This window comes from Haliotis cracherodii, unplaced genomic scaffold, assembly GCF_022045235.1.
Source record: "Haliotis cracherodii isolate W230 unplaced genomic scaffold, xgHalCrac1.p SCAF_4, whole genome shotgun sequence".
Classification (NCBI taxonomy): domain Eukaryota; kingdom Metazoa; phylum Mollusca; class Gastropoda; order Lepetellida; family Haliotidae; genus Haliotis; species Haliotis cracherodii.
Window position 1 is genome coordinate 35,693,320 of NW_027266297.1, and position 24,513 is coordinate 35,717,832.

Below are 24,513 nucleotides of genomic sequence, written 5' to 3' on the forward strand. Positions count from 1 at the left end.
TTCTGCTTATAATTTTAACGAATGGATCAATATCAGGGCGCAAAATTTCGTCAACATATCGCTGGCCAGTCAAATGTCCATTCACAATAACCAAATCGACTCCTGAAGATCCTGGTTTGAACCCAGCTACCCGTGGTTGTGGTAAGAGGCAAGGGAGTTAGCTGACTACAAGAAAACTGGTCTTTTATAGTTGGTTAATTCTCTTGCATGGGGAAGATGCGCAAGAGGGGACGGTGCTTGTCGCAAGATGCGACTAACGGGATCGGATGCTGAGACATACTGACTTGGTTGATGCATGTGACCGTATCCCAATTGCGAAGATCGCAAGGTCTGAAATATGTTCTATTGTTAATGTGACCAACGTCTGCAACACGTTCTATTGTTTGTGTGACCAACGTCTGCAACACGTTCTATTGTTTGTGTGACCAACGTCTGCAACACGTTCTATTGTTTGTGTGACAAACCTCTACAACACGTTCTATTGTTTGTGTGACCAACGTCTGCAACACGTTCTATTGTTTGTGTGACCAACGTCTGCAACACGTTCTATTGTGTGTGTGACCAACGTCTGCAACACGTTCTATTGTTTGTGTGACCAACGTCTGCAACACGTTCTATTGTTTGTGTGACCAACGTCTGCAACACGTTCTATTGTTTGTGTGACCAACCTCTGCAACACGTTCTATTGTTTGTGTGACCAACGTCTGCAACACGTTCTATTGTTTGTGTGACCAACGTCTGCAACACGTTCTATTGTTTGTGTGACAAACCTCTACAACACGTTCTATTGTTTGTGTGACCAACGTCTGCAACACGTTCTATTGTTTGTGTGACCAACGTCTGCAACACGTTCTATTGTGTGTGTGACCAACCTCTGCAACACGTTCTATTGTTTGTGACCAACGTCTGCAACACGTTCTATTGTTTGTGTGACCAACGTCTGCAACACGTTCTATTGTGTGTGTGACCAACCTCTGCAACACGATCTATTGTTTATGTGACCAACGTCTGCAACACGTTCTATTGTTTGTGTGACCAACCTCTACAACACGTTCTATTGTTTGTGACCAACGTCTGCAACACGTTCTATTGTGTGTGTGACCAACCTCTGCAACAGATTCTATTGTTTGTGTGACCAACGTCTGCAACACGTTCTATTGTTTGTGTGACCAACGTCTGCAACACGTTCTATTGTTTGTGTGACCAACGTCTGCAACACGTTCTATTGTTGGTGTGACCAAGTCTACAATACATTCTACTGTCTGTGTGACCAGCATCTGCAAAACGTTCTATTAAATGTGTGACCAACGTCTGCAACACGTTCTATTGTGTGTGTGACCAACCTCTGCAACACGTTCTATTAATTGTGCGACCAACGTCTGCAACACGTTCTCTGGTTTGTGTGACCAACATCTGCAGCACTGTCCTTTGGTTAAGTGTCCAACGTCTGTAACACATTCTGTTGTTTAGATGACCAACATCTGCAACAAGTTCTCTGGTTTGTGTGAAAAGCTGTATAAAATCCAACTCACTCTAATTCATTCACTCACTCAATTCACTGGGATATTGAACCTGTTGAATGATCATTGAACACATCTTTGAACAAGTATTTGACTTAACATTTATATACATTGCTGCCCATCAGTTGATGCAAAAATCAAGCACTCAAATCCACATTGTGTTGATGGACCCATCGGGATGCTGACTCTGTGAAGTCCAATAGGAACATCATTGAGGATATTGCATTCTGTTTCAGCATATCGGCCAATGATGAATAGTTTAACAGATTCAACTTGAAACACTTTCATTTACATCACAGCATGTCAGGTTAATGAGGGAGAATGGTCAAAGGGAGGTTTAAAAACAAATCCTTATTTTCACCAGTCTGCAAACAAGCTGCTACAGAGCTGCCATCTACCTGATGGTAAAAGTAGGAGCCCATTAGAAATGTCATGGGTCTTTCCAGAATTTTACTGGTCTCGAACTGCTGGACTAATTGATTCCGAACCCTTTAAAGTTATACAAGTCAAAAGGCACATGATTATGGATATGGTACTAACAAACCAATCATCATTATCATATTAAAACCCCTGAGTGGCAGATCCTTCCATATCAAGGGGATGCAACTCTGACCTGCAATATTTCAAAGCCATAGACCACAGGGCCACAAATGTCTAGTCAGTGATGAATAATCTACATGCCATTACGCCATATCCTTTATGACAAACAATGATGGTCAAGTCATATCAGCATCGACCATCCCAACTTGCCACCACACACTCCAAGTCTCACATCTCTACTGATCTGGAACCGTTTCTTCCATTTTCACTGTGCTATTGTCCACACAGTATGCATGGTCACTTCTCACCATGGTCAAAACTTGACTATGGCCATGGGATTGATAATTTTCCACACTTTGTGGTGTTCTTTCCACAATTCTTTTGTCTCTGCAGGAATATGCATGATCATAATTATCGAAATATCTACTTTTCGATCTTCCTTTTTTCAGTATTTTCCTACTGTCTGCAGTTTTGTCTCGACAAAGATAGGTATGGTCATTTATCACCGTTTCCATAATTTCTAAACGTTTCTCCAGACAGTGAGGTGTGTTATCATGGTCTTGATAACAATATGTATGATAGCTGTTATCCATTTGCACACTTTCTGGAGTTTCATCTTGAAAGTAACAATGATCACCAAGGACAAAAGGTAGTTTCTTACCATGCTTCTTTTTAGATGAAAAAGATTCTGGTGAAATGTCCCATTTTAAAACTGTCTTATTTTCTGAAGAGTTTTCTGTCGATTGGCTGTCCTTGTCATCCTCCATGTCAACATCCTTGCCAGGATGAAGCTTTTCAGATGAGGTAATCTTAGGCGAAATGGTTGGTGAAATGTCCCATGTTAAAACCATATTTTTTTCTGAAGACTTTTCTTCTGATTGGCTGTCCTTGTCATCTTCCATGTCAACATCCTTGCCAGGATGAAGCTTTTTAGATGGTGTAATTTCTGGTGAAACGGTTGGTGAAATGTCCCATGTTAAAAGTATATTTTTTTCTGAAGACTTTTCTTCTGATTGCATGTCCTTGTCATCCTCCATGTCAACAACCTTGCCAGGATGAAGCTTTTCAGATGAGGTATTTTCTGGTGAAACAGTTGGTGAAATGTCCCATGTTAAAACTATATTTTTTTCTGAAGACTTTTCTCCTGATTGGCTGTCCTTGTCATCTTCCATGCCAACATCCTTGCCAGGATGAAGCTTTTCAGATGAGGTAATTTCTGGTGAAATGATTGGTGAAATGTCCCATGTTAAAACCACATTTTTTTCTGAAGTCTTTTCTTCTGATTGGCTGTCCTTGTCATCGTCCATTTCAACATCTTTGCCCGTATGGAGTAAGGAAATTGTCTTATGAAGAGTATTAACGCTGACCTGGGGGGCAGACCAACTGTTATCACCTGGTCCTGCTGGAGCGTCAACATCCATCACATTATGAGAAGGTCCAGCGCATCTCTGCAGAGTCTCCAGAGGCAGGGGTGTTGACTGATTGAAGTTGACAGAGTCCGTTGATCTGCTGCAGGAGGAGACACTATCCAGACCTGTCCGACTGATCACAGCTCTATCAACAGAACAGCTGCCAAGTTCATCTTGGTGACTGTAGTTATTGCTTGACATTGACAGGTCATCACCAAAGGAACCGCTAATTTGCATATCCAAATGAATTGAACCTCTTTTTTGCCTATCCTCAATGTTGGTGAGCACATCTTCGGTGTTTGAGTCATCAATGTCTTCTGCTACTGCGTCTGCTCCTGCGTCTGCTCCTGCGTCTGCTCCTGCATCTGCTCCTGTGTCTGCTCTGGTTTCTGCACCTGCATCGGATTCTGCATCTGATGATTCTGATTCTAAAGACTCCTCCTCACTCTGTGGTTCAGGAAGTTGGAATGGATCACGGATGTCCTTCATATCCACATCAGCAGATTCACCCTCACCAGCCACATTGAACTGGCTGAGGACATCACACACCACTACCACATCCTTCACTCCCTTTGACATCAACCAGGAGTCTGAGCTCTTCAGATTGCTCTGAACATGCTGAAGGATGAAGTACCTGGACTTTAGACGGTTAATTTTTTCTAAAAAGAAACTAAGCGTCTGGTACTTTGGGTCAGGAAGGTCGATCAAGGGCGAAAGACAGCAATACATTAAATTAAACCATTGTGTCACTGCTGTACAAAGTTTAGCAGTTGTGATTACGGTTTGGTAAGCAATGTCCTTCATCTTGATCCCCAGTCTGAGTTTGATCAAGGTGAGAACGAACAACTCGAAGGGGTCAGGGCCTTGTTGGGTGAGGTGACACATGTGAGGTAATAAAGAATCAAACAGTCCCATCAAAGTCTCAAAATTAGAAAACCCAGTGTAAAACTGCACCTTTTCTTGGTTACTTTGAAAGGAAGCCATTGTGTATGACCTTGAAACGACCTTGTCATGGAGTTGTAGCATCTCCTCTACCAAAGTTAGTCTTTCTGCTTCCATCATCACCTGAGCTTTGCAACCTCTCACGTCAGTCTGGGTAGAAACATCTTTCAAACATTTTCTCCTTTTGACAACATTTTGTCCAAAAACAACCCGGTATTCATATTTATAAACTGGGTTTGAAGAAGTGTCAATACATGTCTGACTGGAGCAAAGCATTGCATTTGATGATATGGTATATGACTTTGAGATATGAATCTCCATTGGCCTGTTCAGACCATTATGATGGTATGCATGATCCATTGCCGATGTGTACTGAATCTGATCACAATCTGGTCCTATCTCCTTCACTGTTAATATTTTCCCACTTTCTTCTCCAGCACATGCTGATGTGTTCGTCTCTTCTCTCTGGCCAGCATGATCATAATCTGTCTGTGCACATTTATCAATACCATTTTCCATTACACTATATGGAGGTTCATTTCCAGTTTGAAAACTATCTGAATTCTTTGGAATTAGTCCACATGCATGATGACTTATAGCTTCAGTTGAATCAGCTGCTGCTGACACAGATTTGTCCACAGATGATGCTTCATCCTCAGCTTCTCTGACAGAGTTTTTAGTATATCCAGCACAAGCCTCTACCTGTGAAGACCCTTCCTGAACAGTTGCCAAACTTTTTTTGCCTTCTACAAGTCTAACATGAGATAACTCCTCTGGACTGTTATTGTAAGGAGCATCTAAATATGCATCAACTTGAATACACTTATCTTTCTTCACTGGTATGACAGGCACTTTTAGTTTTGGAGTCTCGTTCGTATTATCAAGTAAACTGACATACTGGTATATGCCATCCTTCATTGAGGCTCTGATGTCCCGCCCAGCTTGAGTTGGAGGTGTAGTAGACACATATTTGACAGGGCGGGACAGACGAACCACCATTTTCCTCTGACCGAATCCTCTATCAAGGACTAGAAACTCATCTGGTGCCTTCTGATTTGTAGGTGAATGCATAAAATTTAACAGACTATAGTCTTTTGGGGGCTGTGGTTGGGTAAGAGTGTTGGTCAAAGGGTTTGGCGTGTATGTTTGGATGGGGTTGTGTGATTTGGGACTTGTATCATCCGAGAACAACTTGTTGATGGAGTCTTGTTTCCATCCCTTTTCCAGCCACAATTGATTCACAGCCTGAAGATCACTGGAAGCTGCTGACAGAGATTTTTCTTGCTTTTTCCGAAACCTAGGAATATGAACAGATATTGGTTAAAATGTTTTAAAGATGTTGCAAAACACTGATGTTTTATTAAGGCAATGACACATCATATCAACACAATAATAATGCAATATCTGATTTCAAAGATTTTAAATATCAATATTCCACATTACAGTGAGAAATCATATGCCATTTACACCCCAAAAAATTATAAGCCAACAATTTACAAACCTCATTAAAATCAGACTTTTTACTCTGATATGATCATGATGATGTCATTATTCATGTAGATCTGACAATCTCTACAGAAGACTGCGCCAGGTGACTCCTCAGTTTAAATGAAGGAAACATGGATTCTTGTGCCAAACAGATGTCAACTCTCTAAAATGATTCTGCTTCCTCTCTTTACTACCTAGATTCAGAATTGTTTATCCTTAACAAAGAAAAACTACACAAAACACAAACATTCCCCGATTGTGATTACTTTGGATGTTAGATGCTAGATGTATATAAATTATCCAAGAGGCAGATGTTGCCTTACCTATTTCCATTTGGAACTGTCCATTTATCTATGTTTTCAAGAAACAGAAATCAGATATGCTACTCTGAATGCTTTAACAGAGAATTTAGAAGGCTTGACTAACTGGATGATTATAAGGTTCTCCTGATGCAACCTCCTATGGAAGTAGTGAATATAAGATTTGAATGAGACTGTACTGCTTTTCCTATGTACTACAGGTGATATTTCCACCAACAAACTCACAAGGTGTATTGGTCCTTGAGAAGCTGATGTTCTTGAGTAGTTGTTGCTGGGAAGAGAGATGGAACATGGTCCGGATGGTTGGGATCACTGCTCCTCATTCCTGTCAACAAGGGATAGACATTTTTTTCAAGTGAGTGAGTGAGTGAGTGAGTGAGTGAGTGAGTGAGTGAGTGAGTGAGTGAGTGAGTGAGTGAGTGAGTGAGTGAGTGAGTGAGTGAGTGAGCGAGCGAGTGAGTTTGATTTGACACCAGTTTTTGCAATATTCCAGAAATGGGCTTCATGCGTTGTAAGCATGTTTTCCGAATACTCTACTTCTCATCAGTCCCTCAACCACAAGCGCTGTCTGGATGGCCACTCTACACATCAGCAACCAATGAACAAATCGGAAAATCGGACCAATTAGTGTCGCAGCATCTGATACAGTTAATAATGGCTTACATATAGGGTGTAAGTTTTTCGTGTACGCTCTTGCGTGGACCGCCCACACACAATGAAGTTAGAAATGGCCCAAGCAAAACCCCTTTTTCTAAAAAAAATTTTTTTAGCATCTTCATTCTGGATGTTAAAAAAAACAGCACATAATTTTGTGTAAAAAAACCATCACCTTCATGTGCTTGAAGACTAAAACAATTTTAAACAATCGGTTACGACAGTGGTGTGATCAAAATAATATTATTCATGAGACACAAGCAGGATTCAGATCAAATTATTCCAGTGCTGATCATATATTTTTCACTCCATGCAATAATCCAGAAATATGCCTGCAAAAAGAAAGGTAGATTCTACTGTGTGTTTATTGATTTTTCCAAAGCTTTTGATACTGTCAAACATGATGTATTACTGTCAAGCCTTAAAAATGTGGGTACAAATGGGAAAATCTTCAATATTCTTTCATCAATGTATTCACAGCTATCAGCCTGTGTAAGAACTTCAAATGGATTGTCTAGTTACTTCCATTGTAATGTTGGTACTCGTCAAGGGTGCATCTTGAGTCTCAAGATGTTTATTATTTTCACCAATCACCTTATTATTATGATGGAAGAATATGGCGGACAAGGTATATATATATATATATATATATATATATATATATCTCCTGATGCAAATAATCTATTTGCTCTTACAAAAAGAGATAATTGGTTTGGAATTTTTTTGTGAATTAACTGGTATGAAAGTAAATTTGAAAAAGACAAAGGTTATGGTGTTTCGTAACAGCGGCCCACTGTGACACTATGAGAATTGGTCTCTTCACGGCCAGAAGCTTGATCTGGTGTCATTTTATAGATATTTAGGTATAGTATTTACACCCAGACTTGTTTGGACTTAGGCACAGCCCTTCCTTGCATCACAAGCAAATTATGCCATAATACTATAGGTATCAATAGAGAGTAGGTAATATTAATTGTACTGATCTTTTCAGGATTTTTGATGACATGGTTACTCCAATATTGTGCTATGGGTCAGAAATCTGGGGAACAACATATTGTAAAACTACTGAAAATGTTCCGATAAGAATGTCCAAATATTTCCTGAATGTTGGTAAAAGTACATGCAATAGTATGGTATTGGGTGAATGTGGTAGAGCTCCATTTCAGCTAACATACATGTCACATCAGTCAAGTACTGGTGTAGACTAATCACTCTAGATAGAAATAGGCTACCTCATCAATGTTATTTAATGTTAAAGTATCTTGATGATGCTGGCAGAGTCACATGGGCTACACATATCAAACATATTCTATTTCAATTTGGGTTTGGTTTTGCATGGATTAGCCAGGATGTTGGAAATAGTAACATTTTTATCAGATTATCTAAAATAAGACTTCTTGGATAATTTTAAACAAAACTGGTATTCTACACTACACTCTTCTCATAAATGTGCTAACTGCGCATTATATAAGACACTTTTACATGTGGAAACGTACTTATGCATTGATATTCCTTTACATTTGAGACTCTGTTTCACAAGATTTAGATGTGGCAATTTTAGACTTATGACAGAAACAGGAAGACTATGTAGGCTAAATGACAAAATGTACTTAGAAGACGAGATTCATGTTTTACTTGTATGTGATGCATATACCTATATTAGAAAAAAGTATATTTGTAAATACATCTGAAATGACAGTGCAGTAAACATATTCATAAATATTATGAACACTCAAAATACACAAACAGTAAGTGACCTCTGTTTATACTTATTCAATGTGCAAAAAAATAAGAAATATGTTAAATACCACTTAATATACCTATTTTCCCAGAATGCTAAATACGATACGATACGTGTGCATGTGTGTGTGCATGTGTGTGTGTGTGCATGTGTGCATGTGTGTGTGTGTGTGTGTGTGTGTGCGTGCGTGCGTGCGTGCGTGCGTGCGTGCGTGCGTGCGTGTGTGTGTGTGGATGTAAAAAACCGCTAAGAAATGAAACCTTTATATGTCTGTATTTTGGGTCACTGGCCTCTATACTGAATAAATTTGTCTTGTCTGTGCCATCTATCACTGTCTTCATAAAATAACAGCTTCACTTCACCTTGATAATGACGCAGGAATCAACCTCGAAACTGTTTACATATCAAGCTAAATGCAATAAACCAGAAGTTGTTATCAAGAAAGTTGCATGTTTTCCGAATACTCTACTTCTCATCAGTCCCTCAACCACAAGCGCTGTCTGGATGGCCACTCTACACATCAGCAACCAATGAACAAATCGAACCAATTAGTGTCGCAGCATCTGATACAGTTAATAATGGTTTACATATAGTGTGTAATTTTTGTGTGTATGCCCTTGGGTGGACCACCCACTTGCACACACAATGAAGTTACAAATGGCCCAAGTAAAACCCCTTTTTCTAAAATAATTTTTTTAGCATCTTCATTCTGGATGTTAAAAAAACCAGCACATATTTTTGTGTTAAAAAAACATTACCTTTACGTACACGAAAATTAAAAAGTCACAGCCTCAATAAAAAATATTTCGACCTCAATATGGCTGTCCTCATCAATACAGTTTTTCGTGAGCAAAGCCGTAATCTTTGACATAGAGACATGGGTATGAGAGACAGTATTCCTGTAACACTTATGAATAAATAATCATTTCAACCCTTCCATTTCAAAAGGCCATATATATTTGATATATTTCATTGAATAATGAGGAAACTTTAAAATCTTTCCAAAGGTTGAATTTGAAATGTGACTGGAATAAATCTCAGAACTCTTATAGAATCTACAAAGAAAAAACACTCTGCCCCTAAAAACTGAGGAATAGAGGGGGGTCTAATAATCAGATGTCCGTCCTTTTACACATGCTGTTATCCGGTGGCGCCTCCTGCCTCTTGCTTCACCTATATTACACTTAACTTGAAAGCAATATACCACATCTATTGCTGAAGCAAAAGGATAATTAACATTTTTCACTAGTTTTTATTAAGTGTATTCTGTAAACTTATGGTAATGACTTCGTTCACATTATTAAATGTTTTTAATTACAGAAATGACAGGTGGCAATTGCTAAATGATGAAGCTGATGTGACAGATGTACCTGTGATGAAATGATCCCCACAAATACGGCTGTAATTGCTTGGTGTTAGGTTTGCATCTTTGAATATTGCAAGTGTCCATTTCGTTCTTGTTTCAAGATCACAAGGAATCCTGTAAAATTCTCGGCTTGACACCTTATTGAACCTGTTCGTGCATCCGGGAACACAACACGTTGTTACCATCGTCAAACGTTAGACTGACATTTTGAACAGAATAATATTTAAAAGTGATATTGATGACGTTCTCGCTGAACTAGTGCCAACCAGTAAATGCGCATGCGTTTATATCTGAGGGATGCGTCATCCGTCAGTATGGCATATTTGTCCCAAACTCCGCACATGGTCTTCGAATGCTTCTGGAAAAGGAACACGCGTCGGATGTTGCGATATGGAGTTGAAATACCCAGTACACCGCGCCAACGAGTCGCATATCGCTTGAGACCCATGCCCTGGTAATGTTGCGAGTTTGTACATTTCCGTGTCTATATTTAGAAACAAAATACGATACTCAAGCTTGGCACCGTCTCCAGATAACTGAAATAGACGCCCCGCTAAGAGCTCAGGAAACCAGTTTTCAAGCAAACATGATTTGTTAGGGGCATTAAATACATGAAATTGAGGCGTGCCAGCTACAATGGAACCACCAATACATTGCCTCTACAAAAAATGCAAATATACAGATAAAACAGCAGCTGATGACGATATTTCGTTAGTACCATTTCCGAAACCTTTGACTCCAAGAGTCCGCACACGAGTAGAGAAATGGTTGTATGCATGTGGAAGAAGCGACATCCCTGTCAGTTTTGTGGAGAAACATTACGACAGATGTTACGTGTGCTGTACCCATTTCATTGGCGGTGATGGTCCGACCAAGCTGTGCCCAGACCCCATATGTTTCCTAAGAGATGAACCTTCAGAGGTAAAAAAAGAAAGAACAAAAAGCATAAATATCAGCCTTTTTTGTCCAACGAAAGATACACACTAAATATGCTTAGCCCAGCAAATGACATGCTAAGATAACAACAAGTGCCTACGCCACCCCTCAAGGCACCCTCTCATTTGTCATGGCATCCCATTGGCTAGCCGAGAGCCACGATGGGGTCCTACAGGCATGAGATCCCAAGAGGGTGTCCTAGGAGACCACACACACACACATTTTTTAAAACCAAATGTAGTATTTTGGAGGATTATAATATTTTGGACCCATCCCCATTGAAACTGCTGGATCTGCCCTTGCCTCCAATTTAAGAATTCTTGAGTCATATCAGTGTACGCAGCTGGTACTTGTAAATTGATTGGAAATTTCACCAAGAATGCATTTATAACCATATGCCTGCTATGCATGGGGTTAAGTATTTTATTGATTTGTCACTCCTCACAAGAAAAAAAAATTTCAAAATAAATTTCAGCACTAAAGTGTTTACATCCACGTACCAGATAAACATTTCATGGCATCCAGTGTACTGCACCACAGCCCCCGAAATACCAAAAGCTGGTTGGCACCCTCATTATAGTACAGGTGGAACCATATAGGGCTAAGAGAGTAGACTAGGTGAACAACTGGTAAACTGGGAAGAAATGGGCAGGCCATTGTATTTTGTCAAATCTGACACTTGACCTTGCAAAGTACTTTCTTTAACTAAAGCTTTTTTCCAGCTTTGATGTCACCTGTAGGATATTGATGAAAAAATACAAAACATTCATACTTGACATAATAACTTAAGGAAGTACCACCAGGATCAATTTGCCGAATGTGGTACAAGAATTGGAAAGTACATGTCTAAATGGAATACTTATACAATTGCCCTAAAGGCCCAAATGATTGTGGAAAAGTTGATTTATACAGGAGCAGGCTAAAACGGCTCCTCAGCAGAACAACACTAATTTCATTAGGGGAACACAAGCTTTACCTTGCCTGGTAAACTACAAATTATTCACTGATTTTATTCATCATGTTAATTCCTTTTTTTGAGGTCCTTGATGTTTTTGTTGTACATACATCAGTCACAAAACATAGTGGGAAAAATGTAAAACATTGGTGTTTTTTCTAAATGTTCAATGGCCCTATGATTCTAAGGCATACAATTTTGCTTTACAGAGTTGTGTCCCTTAGGCCTGCAATACTCTTATGACCATGGGTTTGAATCGCAGGTTTGCCCTGTTTATCATTCTTGGTTTGTCAGCAACTATGCTCTGGTTTCCACCAATGTGGTAAATATCAATGACCTGTATTCATGGTATCATTCGGACATTCTTTCATATTAAACTGACATGCTTTGATACAAGTGGAATATTGTTCAAAGCAGCATTAGACCCTTATTGCTCACTCAATAAATCTCACAGAGGAGTTACTATGCTCCAACCAATCTCATTAAAATCATATCTTAGTTCTCGCTACCGCTAAACAAAGATCTGAGGACATCCCATTAAGGTTCACGTCAGACCGACCTTGCGCAAACTTTGACCGACCAATGGAATGACCAATCAGGAGGAAGCTTTCAGGAAGGCACTAATTTCAAATTGACGACTACGCTTCGAAACATATTTTGACAAATTCTCGATTACAAATTTGAAAGCTAAACATAAGAACATTCTGGAATGGCTAATAGATGTCTAGATTGTATGGATTCAGTCGTTAAACCCGTAACCATCGTTCGGAATACCCCGTGTTCAAGTTTTCAAAATTGCATGATTAGAAATCACATTCCGACTGTCACTTTCATAATCACAGCCGACAATGCAGGACCATAAATATGACACCTCAACCTGGTCTAGACGTGAATACCCCCAGCAAGAAAATGATATCCTGCGAATTTTGCGATTTTTCCATCTTTTCACCCAATTGACTGCAGTACCTCATTCTTTACACACGAATCAATCCCCATTCATACAGAAATGACCAATTCATTTGTGGTATTAATTGTGTATGGATTGGGGCAACAGTCTTGTCAGATATTTACGATTATACTACTCTTGCGTTTCATTTTTTGCAGAGTATAGTTGTACTTTTAATAAGATTATATTCTAGTTAGCTTATTAACCCACATGATGATGATTGGAAATGAATATTGATCATTCTTATAACTTATTAAATAATTGACAACTTTCTTCATACAAGGATGTCCACAGTGATGAAGAAGGCCCCATCAATGAGGACCAGGCTAACCCAGTATCTGTCGGCAGGGTAATGTATACTGATTGTTAATCCTTCATTGTGTATTTTGATTGAGAACATGGTACTATCAAGGGGAGCTCACTTCTCACTTTCATTGTTCATTTACCTGTTCCTGTCACCTTTGGTATATTGGTAGGGGGGCACGGGTGGCCCAGTCGTCTATGGCGCCCCGATTCGCTGTGCAGAGTTGTGTCCCTTAGGCACGCCAGAAACCTATGATTGTTGGTTCGAATCCCGGTTCACCCCAATTATGTTTCTAGGTTTGTCAGCACCTTACCCATGCTCGTGGGTTTCACCGAAGTGGTAAACATCTGAGACCTGCATCACTTCGGGCTTCCCTCCCACATTAAGCTGACACGCTGTGATATAATTGGAATACTGTTAAAAGCGGTGTTAAACCCAACTCACTCACTCACTCACTCACTCACTCACTCACTCACTCACTCACTCACTCACTCTCACTCACTCACTCACTCACTCACTCACTCACTCACTCGTATATTGGTGCATAGATTCAGTTTGTTGAGGTTGATATATGGGTTATCCACAAAATATTTGGTCCTGCTTACAAGTGTTTCTTTTGTGAACAGTGCAGTCTGTGCCCAAACCTTTTAAGTCCTGATGACCGCCTCCGTGGTCTGGTGGTAGAGCGTCTGCCTGGAGAGCGGAAGGTCCAAATTTTAATCCCCTGCTGTGTCATAAAAAAAGACATTAAAAGATGGTACCTGTTGTTACCCTGCCTGGCACTTAGCATTAAGGGGCTAAAACAAGGACTGGCCGGCTCAGAGTCAGTATACTATGTCTGAGTGGAGTATTCATGTTAAACTGCGGCATGGCATCTCAGTGGGCTAGTGCTATAAATCGGCATCAGTCCGGACTAGTACAAGCAGCCACTCACATACACTTGCATGCACGTCGCTATATAAGTGCAATAATCTTGGATGCAATGTTAAACCCCATTTCACCTCACCTGTCCTGTCACTTAACATCATTTCCAGTAGATTTTTTGGGCAGTATAAAAATTTGAACGATCATCTTCAACACATGTTCATCAAGGTCATAAAAGCAGAAGTGCAGATAGCATTCTTTTTTATTCAGCTAGAGGCATGGGACTTATAGTTTTGAGGTTATAACAAAATGTTATGACTTCAGATTGTTACTTGACGACTTCATGTTAGACCATGGTCGCCTAGCATAGGATGTGGCCATTTGGCAACCAAAGTGGTCATCAGGTAAAGAAGTGAAAAATTAAATGTCCAAATTTGATAGTCAGGTTTAATGTTTTCGACATTAAGCATCAGCCTGGAGAGCGGAAGGCCAATGGCTTGATCCCAGACCACGTCATACCAACAGATGTTAAAAGATGGTAGTTGTTGTTACCCTGCCTGGTGGTAGGCATTTAACTTAATGGTATGCTGTTCAACACTGTGTCCAATGGCGATGTGCATGCATGTGTAGCGGCCATAAAATTTCCGAGCTCTGTGATGGAATTTGAACCACGGACCTTCTGATCCGAGGTCGGACGCCTTGTCCACATGACCAAAGAGGTTAACCTTGTCAGCAAGCTGATAAGGTGAGGATGTCATCTTTGGAATGACTCCACACCTGCTACACATGCATGCACATCACTATTGGACACAGTGTTCAACTCAATTTCACCTCACCTATTCTCTGTTTTCAGGCGAGGAGAAGGTGTTGTGTCCCAGGATGCACCATGCAGGGACACAGGAAAGTTGAAGGTCACGGTGTGGTCTCCTACCATTCCTTTCCCACATTGTGCAGTGTACAAAGGAGGGTATGGGCCAGTAGAATTGGTAGAGAAGAAAAGGTTGTTATCTACATAGTCCTTTTGTCGATAATTGTCCACTAAACACATCAGAGCGACCAAATATGATGGAATCACTTTTAATTTATTATTTTCAGATGAACGATTCAGTGAAGGTCTGCTCTCTGCATTTCTCACCTGAAGTCTACGATCTGCGTGCCTCCCACAGGAGATGCTTGAAGAGGGGAGCTCTGCCCACGCTGTTGATGCCAACACCAAAATCGCAACCCTTGAAGTCAAGCCAAGCTCTTTTGGAAAGTGAAGGCAACATTTGTAATGCAATGGCTTCAACCACTGATGAAGATGGGGACGTACAGGTAAATGGCCAATAATTTTTTTATTTGAAGTTTACATGATATACGGCTTTTCCATTGGACGACAGGTCGGTCACATGACCGCGAAATTGACGTTCATAAGTGTATGAACAACACAATTTGACGTTCATACGTTTTTCACGAGGCCATGTTCTTGAAATGGCGTAAACACTGACGGACTACTTCCACATTCTTGGGGAAACCACTGGGAATTCCCTAGCACGAAAACATGCATAAGCATTCTTTCTGATCATTTAGAACCTTTATTCTTGGTCTCAGCCTTTCAGTATACATTGAGAAATGTCAGAGAGCATGACTGCATGATTGTTCACAAATATCCTCGCTACAGCCCATCCTAATGAATAAACGAGGAAATGCACATCTAAACTATCTTTATTCACCTTTCAATGATCGGCCAGTCCATCAAAGATGACTAACACATGTAACCGCCACAGGTTCATTAACAACTTCGGATATCTCTCCCGTCACGTTTATCGTGTCGGCCATTTTGACGTCTTGTACTTGATGTAAATGTATTACGACGCGCTGTCATTATGACTGACTTACTGAGGTAGTTCTTTACATACCTTTCTCATCTAATGAGGATATGTCTGTCAGTGTAAACATGAAGTCACACATTCTAAATAATATTGTGTTTAGATCTTGACCTACATCCTTTGAGGTAAGAAATTGTGATACAAAATTATAAGAATTGACCTGCACTTTGTGTGAGTTCATTGGAGTATGAACCTTCATAGAGTGAGGGCCAAACTGTATGAAGTCGGAGCTTGCGACAATTCTTAAGTACAGACTTAACTGTGGCATTCAATGCTGATTTTACAGAGAGAAAGATGAAGGGCAGGGGAAGAAGTGGAAATTTAAAATTAGATAAGCCAAACTTTTTAGAACAAAATAATGCTTCTGTTTGATTTTATTTGAAATTGACGGATGACAAAGTAGACACAATTTGTAGATAACAACTTCTTTAACATTTCGGTATAGGTCCCTATGTCAAGCAAAACTGACAATTACATGTAAGTGTTGTTTGACAACGGTATAAGAATCTATACCGAATACTCCGCTATAACAGTATTTTAAAGTAGTTGTTATCCAGAAATTGTGTCCACTGTGAAAATAATATTTTGATGAGTCAGAGTTTTCAGGTGATACAGAGTTTAATTTCTGGGAAGTAGACTGATTGGTTTACATATTGTTCTGAAGTTATTTTTCAAATTTAGTAAAATAGAAACATGTCCTTTCAAAGGTTGAAAAAGTCATGTAAATGTCCTGATACCATTTGTCTTTGACAAAATCACTTTGATACTATTAACGTTGATCAAGGATGGTGATTTTATATTGTTTGCAATTTTTTCTAATCAAATACTCTTCAAATGTGTTTCATAAAATGTAAGGTATCTCCTGGACCATTTTTGGAAAATGTAAATATGCATCTCAATGCCCAAAGTGATTCCACTGAAGAGGAGACTCAATGGTGATTCTGGGTTGGAATTGGTCTTCAGCAACCATGCATGTCATAAGAGGCGACTAACGGGACTGGGTGGTCAGGCTTGCTGACTTGGTATCGCATTTGTGCAGATTGATGCTCATGATATCAATCACTGGATTTTCTAGATTCAATTATTTACAGACCACTGTCATATAGCTGGAATATTGCTAAGTGTGGCATTAAACAACAAACAAACAAATCTGGTTTAGAGTAGGTTCCCAGAAGGTCGCCAGTCATAGACGACCAAATGGATTTGCCCGGGAATTTGGCTTGGATCGTTCCTCACAATTGATCACTGGATTGTCTGGTTCAGATTCCATTATTTACTGACCGCAGTCAGCTGGAATATTGCTGAGTGTGGCATTATACAGAAACAAAACTGATGAGTGTACTGTCGATTGAGGGTGTGAAAGGATGATAGTCTGATAATATTGACGAGGGGCGTTTCCTGATGTTATAGCATTTTTATCCCAAGGCAAGGTATCATTATGAATCTTTAGCTTGAATTTGTTGCTGACATGTAAACAGTTAACACACATATTCTAAGTGTCATGCCCCCACGAGGCATAATTTAGGTGCGCTTTGTTTACCTTAACTTTGCTGTTGTTACAATGTTTAGAAATTCCTTGTTTCCCTTTAGTCAATATTTTATGTACTCCTCTTTCAGACTGAATACCAGTGATAGATGTTAGATTAGAGTTATCCTTATTGGCTAAATACTTCCAGAAAAAGCACCTGTTTTATTATAATGTTTCTGCACCTAAAAGGATTCATCACCCTCAAATGGACAGGAACAGCAAGGCGGTAGGGGGGAATATTTGTACAAGTATCACTTGTCCCCAACTTGATTCCAATCACGGACCTATATAACGGTTATACAAGTCTGTGTTCCAATTAAACTGTTTTCTTTAAAAAAAAATTCTAGGGGGGTAACTGAGCACCTTGATTTAAAGCATGAAAAGATTTGGAAAAAATCTATTGACGCTAAGTACACATGTTTTGCAAATCCTGGAATTTTGAACACAATTTTGATTGGACTCTTCATAGACTCGTTATTCCAGCCAAAATATAACTCCATAATTCCAGGCTAGTTCGGCAAGGGTAGAAACTGGATTGTTATAGCTATAACTCTAAAGGGGGGCACCACGGTACTACTCAGGGAGTGTAGAGGAGGTGTTGTCAAACATGTCGTGCTTTAGGAAATGATTACATCATCTCAGCAAACAGTTAATGTCTTCATCACTGTTAAACCCATTGTGTTCAGTGAGTGGTGAAACCCCCGCACTAACAATAGAACCATAACCAGCAATGTCCAGAGTAGCAATGAACAGGTGTGCTACCAGTTGGGAAGAACATGCTTACCCTTTGTGCAAACACCTGGTGTCATCACTGATTCAATAATCCATTCATTTATTTCTCACCTCTGTTTTGCCTTATACACCCAATATAATCTGTTTTGGCAGGAAATAAACACTAATTATTCTCTGGCATTGACGTTATAATGGTTTCAGGATTTGTACTAGGATAGCTAGGTAATGTGACTGTTGAACATCTATATGGAATTTGGAAATTACTCCAACTGGGCCATTTCAAGATTGGATATTTACACAACATAGCAAGCCTATTATCATATATATATTGTAACTTCTTTCATTAAACTGTGGGGGCACAGGGGCACATTGTGTGCCACAATTCGCTGTGCAGAGTTGCGTTCCTTGGGCATGCCAGGAACCTGTGACTGTGGGTTTCACCAAAGTGGTAGAGACCTGCATCACTTCAGGTTTTCCTCCCACATTAAGCTGACACATTGTGATATGACTGGAGTACTGTTCAAAACGGTTAAACTCACTTGTTAATCTGTTCCAGAATGCTACGGTTTGCTGTGTGAAGGACTGTGGTTCTGTGTCTGGCCGAGACAGGTTGACCACCTTCTACCACATCCCCCAGGATGACGACCAGCTCCAGAAGCTGTGGAGAGATGCTCTGAAACTGGGGACAGGATTCCTTCCAGAGGATGGACACGTCTGCAGCAAGCACTTCATATCAGGTGAGGAAGCCTGTTACATTAGGCAACCAAATGCTTCAGCTGGTCAGGCTCGGTCACTTGGTTAGTGGAGTGTCTTTGTACCCTGAATGCATGAAATGTCAGTACATCAGTGTGGGCCAAATCACTGATCATTTTTTACAGAGAGTTTGTGTTTGTCTTTTCATTGTGGCATGGTATTATGGAGATAAACCAACTGTGTTTTCAATTTAGAGGTTTCAAACTTTGATTTGATACCTGTAAATATTTTAAATTTAAACCTTTACTGAATTTATTGAATCTATGTTCAAAACCTCTAAATTGAAAACATGAGGTTTATCTTCAAAATTCATGCTACATACTCTTTCATCAGTCGCCATGATCCCATAGCTTTGGTTGCTGTGGTTGCTGGTGGCTGATAGCCCATCTTTAAGTAGCACTGTTATGCTAAAATATGTCTGACAAATTTGCTTTTGAATGTAACTTTGATGTATATATATGTCATGCTTGCAGCAAAACATGTTCTCATCACTCTATGGCTGAAATGGGGGCACGGGTGGCGATGCGCTGTGCAGAGTTGCGTCCCTTGGGCATGCCAGAAAAATAATTGTGGGTTTAAATCCCGGTTCACACGATTATGTTTCTAGATTTGTTAGCACCATACCAGTGCTCGTCGGTTTCACCAAAGTGGTAAATGTCTAAGACCTGTATCACTTGGGGCTATCCTCCCACATTAAGTTGACATGCTGCGATAAAACTGGAATACTGTTAAAAGCGGCGTTAAACCCAACTCACTCACTATGGCTGAAATAACGCTGATATGACGTTTAATTTTACCTCACTCACTTCTCTTTCATCAACAGTGTTGGGGAGATTTATCTCTAGTTACCTGAAGTGTATTTTTTCAGGATTCAAGTCTGACTTCCCCCCGCACCCTGACTATACACCATCTATTCTCCCATCCTCATCTGTTGAGGAAGTAAAGGCGCTGAGAAATACTCTTCGAGAGTAAGTAAAAATTCCTGTGGTATTCAGACAGTGGGTACCCTTGTGCATTCGCTCTTCATGACAAAGATCTGGCTATGATTCCCTATATGGGAACAATATGTGAAAACCATTTCTGGTGTCCTCTGCTGTGATTTTTGGAATATTTCTAAAAGCAGGGTAAAACCATATTCACTCAATCACTCCTGTTGTATTCAGAGTGATTGTGAGTAGAAGCCATGTGGTATGGGTTGCCTGGTGATCCAAGACACTTCAACTCACTGCTTAGATTTGCATCCTGAAGTAGCAACCTACCGGGTAGTCTCAGAAATTTTATTTTTTTACATGACTAATCCAGATGCCTAGTGTAAACTTCCTTTCTCCGGTCTTCAGAGTTTGTACCTGATTGAACAAGAAAAAAAATGTTACCATTTTTTACATTTTCTGTCAATTTTATTCAGTTCCAATTTGAAGCAAAACGGGTTCAGAATCATAGCCCTCAAATGCTACTGGTCAACAAGGACGACTACCATTGACTTTTACTTGTCCTCAGCACAATTTAATAGTCTCAGGCTAGTTGACTAGCACTAATTTTGAATTTTGAGGTGCTTGAAGTGGCACTTCCCTGCCATGTTCAGTCAGGTATCCTAGTGGTTAAAGCGTTCGCTCGACAAGTTGAAGACCAAGGTTCAGTTCCCAGCAAGGCTACAATGAATAAAGCCCATTTCTGGTATCCCCTGCAGCGATATTGCTGAAAAAATTCAGAGAGCGTTGTAAAACCTCACTCACTCACTCACTCACTCACTCACTCACTCACTCACTCACTCACCCACCCACCCACCCACTCACTCACTCACTCACTCACTCACTCACTCACTCACTCACTCACCCACCCACCCACTCACTCACTCACTCACTCACCCACTCACTCACCCACTCACTCACTTGTATATCAATGTGTATGAAATACTGCATGAAGCCATACAATCCTGTGTCCACATATATGTTCATATATAAAATACAGTGGTAAAGTAAATGGATTGCAAGTTATTGGTTGGCTGACCATGCAAGTTTGTTTTTGTATACCTAAAACAATAGGCTATGCCCACTAATGAACTATTGCTTCCTGTCTTTTAATTTGTTGATGGATTCTTTCCAGTTTCGAGAGCGGCAATGCTGTGAGAAAGATGAAGTACAACTACAAATCTCTGCAACAACACTGGTTTGAATGTGGCTTCAACAGAGCCGATCTTAAACTGGGCATGAAAAGGGTTAAAGCTGTCAAACGTGCGCAAGAACGAATAAAACGCCAAGAACACCTGATATCAAAAGCAAAGAGACAGAAAATAAGATCTGAACATAAGAGGATTGAAGACCATGGATCGCAAGAGATTAAACAAGAACCCGATTCAGAATTCGAACAGAGGGATGAGGAATTTGTGATCGAGAATGAACGAGTGGAGGAATACGAGGAAGATTGTGATGACCTTGACCTTTCTGTCGTCAAGCAGGAACCCATGTCAGAACACAAGGTGGACATGAAAACAGAGGACAGCCAGAACTGGTTTTCACGGTCAGTTCCAGGTTCATCATGTCGTCGAGAGGAGGAGGACATGGAGGACCCCTGTTCCAAAGATGCCACTTGTGCCTTCACTGTGGTGAGAACAGATGGGAAAGTTATGATGTCAGAGAAGGCAATCAAGACTGAACCTGAGGATGAAGAGTATGAGAAAGCAGTGGCACCAGCTGCACACCAAAACAGTCAGGACTTCTGTGATGAGATGCTGACTGTTCATTTTGGTGGGCAGAAGAAGTTGAGACATAAAAATCTAGGAACTACTTCTTCTAAATCTGAACGTGAAACTGTCCACGTAAAGAAGAGGAGCAATGTTTGTGAACCAAATGTGAACAGTTCGAATCGAGTTGATGATGTACAGAATGATAGAAGTCAAGTATCAAGTATTCCAGTCAAGACAGTTGTGGCACTTAACCCTCAGACATTCAGATCTGGTGTCTCAACCAAAACAACTTTTGTGGTTCCAAGAGAAAATATCATCACACTTTTAATGGATAAACCTGGAAATCCATGTCAGGAACATGATGCAGTTGGTCCGGGTAAAACAAGCACTGAATTCACTGCAGAGACATGTAATCAACGAAACTCAACTTTGCAGGAATCTGACACTGTGGTTAAGAAGCACAAAGGGAATGCCACCAAGCGGGTAGATGAGAATGGATGTGATTTTGAAGATTTGAGCATTAGTTTGGATCAGAGACAAAGATGTTCTAATTCAGAAGTTGACAAGATGTCCCATATTTCAGATAGTGCTACATCAGATATGTTGATTCAAACTCAGGATGTGGGAGAGACACAGAAGGAAGAAGAACCTCCAGACCATGAAGTACCTCCTTCAGATGCTGTGTTAAAGAAACATACAATGGACAAGGAACAAAAGGACTTCATCTCGGCATCAGGAGGAGGTTCTGTTTCTGGGCTTCGAGCCAGTTCGGCATGTGTAGCAGCACCACACACAGAGGAAACTCCTGACACTCATGTAGGTGACACATCCACCACATCAGATCAGACATCAGCACTTCCAGAGCCCGAGGATCCAAACTCCAAAATGTGCCAGACCAAAAAATCCTTATCCAAAGAATATACTTTTGAAAAATTACTGAATAAAATGCAGATACAGGTAACGTCATCAGAAATGAAAAGCCTCCTTAAGGAGAAACTGGACCCACATGGGGTGTGTCCTTCATTTCAGAGAAGCGTCAGAATGATGGCCAATACTTCTGTTCAGTCACTTACAGATAAAGTGGTTCTTCATGACCTCAATGTGCAGTGTGTAAGATTAAACAAAGAAGTCAAGCAGCACAGAAAGAAACTGAAAAACCTAACCTACAATTTCCTGGACGATGGATCGAAAGTAACAAATGGAAACGTGTTGGGTCACACAGGCTGTTACACAGTTACCTCCCTTGTAGAGCTGTACGAGTATGTTTCAATATGCCTGGAGACACCTCCACTGGACGACATCTCAAACTCCCAGGAACTCATCTTGACTCTTATGAAACTAAGACTTGGTCTCCACAATTACGACCTAGCTTTTCGATTTCAGGTTGATCCCACTGCTGTTCCAAGAATTTTGAACAAGTGGATATCCATCCTCTTCAACACTCTTTCCCCACTGATCAAGTGGCCCGATGCTGAACCTGAAAGAACAGAACACAGAAACCAGCGATGGAGACTCCTGAAGCTGAGGTACGACCTCCTCATGGCTTATGATGGAATTGACAGCATGAAGGACACCTGGCTGATGGAGCAGGATGTGGATGACATTATCAAGATCTGTGATGTTCTCAACAGCTTCGTTGTCCCGGACCAGCCAGAGTCTGGATATGTTCCAATCCAGCCAGAAACGGCAACCTATTTCATTGAACAGGTGATTGGTGGAGACTATGGTGCAATGGAAAAATCCCAAGAAAAACAAGATTCTGGGACAAATGAAGACAATATCGGCAAGAATGAACCCAAGTGCCCCGAAAATCCAGACAAAGAAAAAGATGAAACTATTTCAGAAAAGACAAATGCAATTGAAGGGCATATCGATTGTGTTCCGATGCAGGAGACACAAATCAGAAAAGAGTCCAAATCCACCAAAGACCCTCCACAGAGAGTGGGTGATGATATTGACGGGGAATTTGAACCAGAGGAGGCCCCTGACAATGAAAGACTCCATCAAGACTCAGTCAAGGGCAGTAACTATGCACACCAGAAGGAAGTGGATATGTACAGAGAGATCCAATTTGATGTTTTGGGGAAGAAGAGTGGGTGTAAGATAATAACATCACTGATCGCTGTATCTAAGAGTGGGGGAATCCTGATAGGGCCTCCTAGTGTGGAAGTGGAGGTTGAGACACAACCCTCAGAGGAGAGGCCGACGACTCTCGACTTTGAGAAGGTCTGTAGCATTATCACGGATGATGAAAGTGACTGCATGGACTGAAAATGAGAATTGCTGAAATGACTTCTACCTCAGGTTGTTTGGAATGCTGCTTTGATCTTGAGACACAGGTCCTTCTGAAGTGCTGCTCTGAAGGGTTGTGTCCCTTAGGGACCGACCGTTTCTGAGTGTGGTGTGAGTGAGTGAGTTATATCACGGAGTGTCAGCTTAATGTGGGAGGAAAGCCCGAAGTAATGCAGGTCTAATATGTTTACCACTTCGGTGAAACCCACGAGCACAGGTATGGTGCTAACAAACCTAGAAACATAATTTGGCCGAACCGGGATTCGAACCCATAATCATAGGTTTCTGGCGTGCCTAAGGAATGCAACTCTGCACAGCGAATCGTGGCGCCCTAGACGACTGGGCCACCCGTGCCCCTTCTGAGTGTGGAGGAAGGGGGGGGGGGGGGTACCTGGGATTTTGTTTTGAGATCACATTTCTTTTCAGTTATGGCTACAAAACCAGATATTGTTTTATTTAATACTATGAGTCTGAATTAGAAAAACACATTGCAACAATGTATTTTTTTTGGCAGCCAATTTTTTTTTAACCGACTGAAACATAATTATCTTTTTCAAAAGATTTCTGGGACAATTTATTTTTTTAAATAAATTTCGAGTCACCCACTGACCCAGAATATCAAATTTGGTCTCTAAGTCTAGGATCCGCTCTTTGTGGGTTTGAATCCCACTT

At 40.5% G+C, this 24,513-nt stretch overlaps 2 protein-coding genes across 2 annotated transcripts; one reads left to right on the forward strand and one right to left on the reverse strand.

The window, feature by feature from the left end:
- Positions 1-1,670: 1,670 nt before the first annotated feature.
- Positions 1,671-10,222, reverse strand: LOC139478968 (uncharacterized). Its single transcript, XM_071261685.1, has 3 exons — positions 9,985-10,222; positions 6,445-6,544; positions 1,671-5,708 (listed from the first exon to the last, which is right to left on the reverse strand). Exons 1-3 carry the CDS (start codon positions 10,163-10,165, stop codon positions 2,297-2,299), a joined length of 3,693 nt encoding a protein of 1,230 aa, XP_071117786.1. The 5' UTR covers positions 10,166-10,222; the 3' UTR covers positions 1,671-2,296.
- Positions 10,223-10,597: 375 nt separating this feature from the next.
- LOC139478959 (uncharacterized) lies at positions 10,598-24,172 on the forward strand. The gene is made up of 7 exons (XM_071261677.1): positions 10,598-10,901; positions 13,101-13,166; positions 14,839-14,985; positions 15,081-15,299; positions 18,670-18,850; positions 19,735-19,834; positions 20,970-24,172. Exons 1-7 carry the CDS (start codon positions 10,617-10,619, stop codon positions 23,818-23,820), a joined length of 3,849 nt encoding a protein of 1,282 aa, XP_071117778.1. The 5' UTR covers positions 10,598-10,616; the 3' UTR covers positions 23,821-24,172.
- Positions 24,173-24,513: the final 341 nt, after the last annotated feature.